Genomic DNA, 1,762 nt, shown 5'->3' on the forward strand with positions numbered 1-1,762 from the left:
GCCTCTAGAAGAAAAACACGCTTCTTCATATTTTATACATTCAGTTATTGAGAATGAGGTAATACGTCATGATAGTTTGCTGTCTCATCACGATTTGGGAGGGAAGTGGGAACAGTTTGAAGAGAAAAAAGAGGAAAAGTGATTTCAATCTAACGTTATACGCTTTACGCCAATGTTTCTATAGGTTTACTATTATAAGTTGAATTAGTGTTGTTATTGTGAAAATTAAAATCAAGCTTTCTTCTTTTCTGTATTTATTTTTAGCTAAATTGGCAGATTACAGAGGTTTACGCAAACACCTGAAGGCAACACCAGCCCTAGCAACCACTGCTAAGGTTCAGTGTACCCTAGCAACCATGGAGGATGAACAAAACGGCAAATATGTCACACAAGAACTCAACAACCGACTCGAAGAACTAAAGTAATTAAAATAAAGATTAAAGTTTGTCAAACTAAATATGATTTTATTAGCTTACCTATTTTTGCGCAGCCTGCTAACGTTGCCCGCTAAGGCTAACATAGCTAACGCTAACGCTAGTTCGGTTATTTAGCAATAGGGTAAGCAGTTAAATACTACTAGCGTTAGCGTTAGCTAGTTAGTTAGTTAACTTTAGTAAAAGCATATCTAACTAGCTAGCTATCTGTGTCCTAGACCTGTTAGCTAGCTAGCTAGCTAGCTATTTAAGAGTAAAGTCACATACTTTAAATTAGGTAAGGTAGCGTTATATTATGATGTGACATCACAATGTGACATGTTAAAATAAGCAAATTTGTATCGTTAGCGTTAGTTTTTTTTTGTATTGTATCCACTAACCTATTTTATACAGTGAGTCTACGTAGCTAGCTACTAACGTTAAGCAACTTTAACTAACGTTATCTAACTTTAGCTAACGTTACTGCATATTAAGATAAGCAATACTAGATAAATGAGGAGCTGAAGCAATTCAGCTTTTAGCTTTAAGCAAATACAGCTAACAATTTTGGTTCAAAGAACGTTCTGGGAACGTTCGGTTTTGGTTGATGAACGTTCCCCAAACGTTCTTTTGTTACATTCCCCTAACTTTTAAAAAACTTTTACAACCATGATACCAATTTTTATTATTACTTTAAACTGTCTTTGCATGAGCAGGAATGAGTTGCAGCTGTTTCTTTAGCTAGTTGACTTTAAAGTTGTTGATATTCACTTCCACCAAGATGTTCCAATGCAGCCCTTCTGGCAGAGATCGACATGTTTGAACGGTTCATCGGCCGCATGGACCCTCAGGACCTGGGGTCCCATGCTGGGGAAGATGGTCCAGGAACAGCAGGAGGAGCATCCCAGCTGGAGGGCGGGGTAAGTGCTACCCAGTGACCCAATCCTCACAAAAACAGGATTACTCTATTACTTTTTAGGTTAAAAAAAATGACAAAACATGCTACATATTTGCGACCCTTTCTGTAACAATCTCGGAGGCAGTCCTGATTCTAATTATGTTCCCTGGACAGATGATCTCTCTGCACTGTACTCCTGAAAGCTCAATCTGTGTACGTGTGTGTACCTTGGCAGGGTCGTGGACGGAGGCGGAGGTCCCGGTCCAACATTTCAGATCACTCCCATCAGCTGACTTTGGAACAAAAACTCTATGTGGCACAGACCGAAGTAACAGAGACACGACAGGACCAGGAGAAACTCAAACAGAGACATGAGAAAATTCAGGACAACTACAAGGTTTTGATACACCCTCGTAGGCCTGCACGATTAATCGTTATAAAATCGCGATCT

At 39.3% G+C, this 1,762-nt stretch overlaps 1 protein-coding gene across 1 annotated transcript in view; it reads left to right on the plus strand.

The window, feature by feature from the left end:
- Nucleotides 1-1,762, plus strand: part of cfap263 (cilia and flagella associated protein 263) — a gene marked incomplete at its 5' end in the record, with an annotated part of 5,225 nt that continues 3,463 nt past the window's right edge. The window contains 3 exon segments of the mRNA XM_032524719.1: nucleotides 1-421; nucleotides 1,195-1,333; nucleotides 1,547-1,708. Coding sequence (XP_032380610.1) covers nucleotides 357-421; nucleotides 1,195-1,333; nucleotides 1,547-1,708 — 366 coding nt within the window.

Source organism: Etheostoma spectabile, chromosome 8, assembly GCF_008692095.1.
Source record: "Etheostoma spectabile isolate EspeVRDwgs_2016 chromosome 8, UIUC_Espe_1.0, whole genome shotgun sequence".
In the NCBI taxonomy this organism is placed as follows: domain Eukaryota; kingdom Metazoa; phylum Chordata; class Actinopteri; order Perciformes; family Percidae; genus Etheostoma; species Etheostoma spectabile.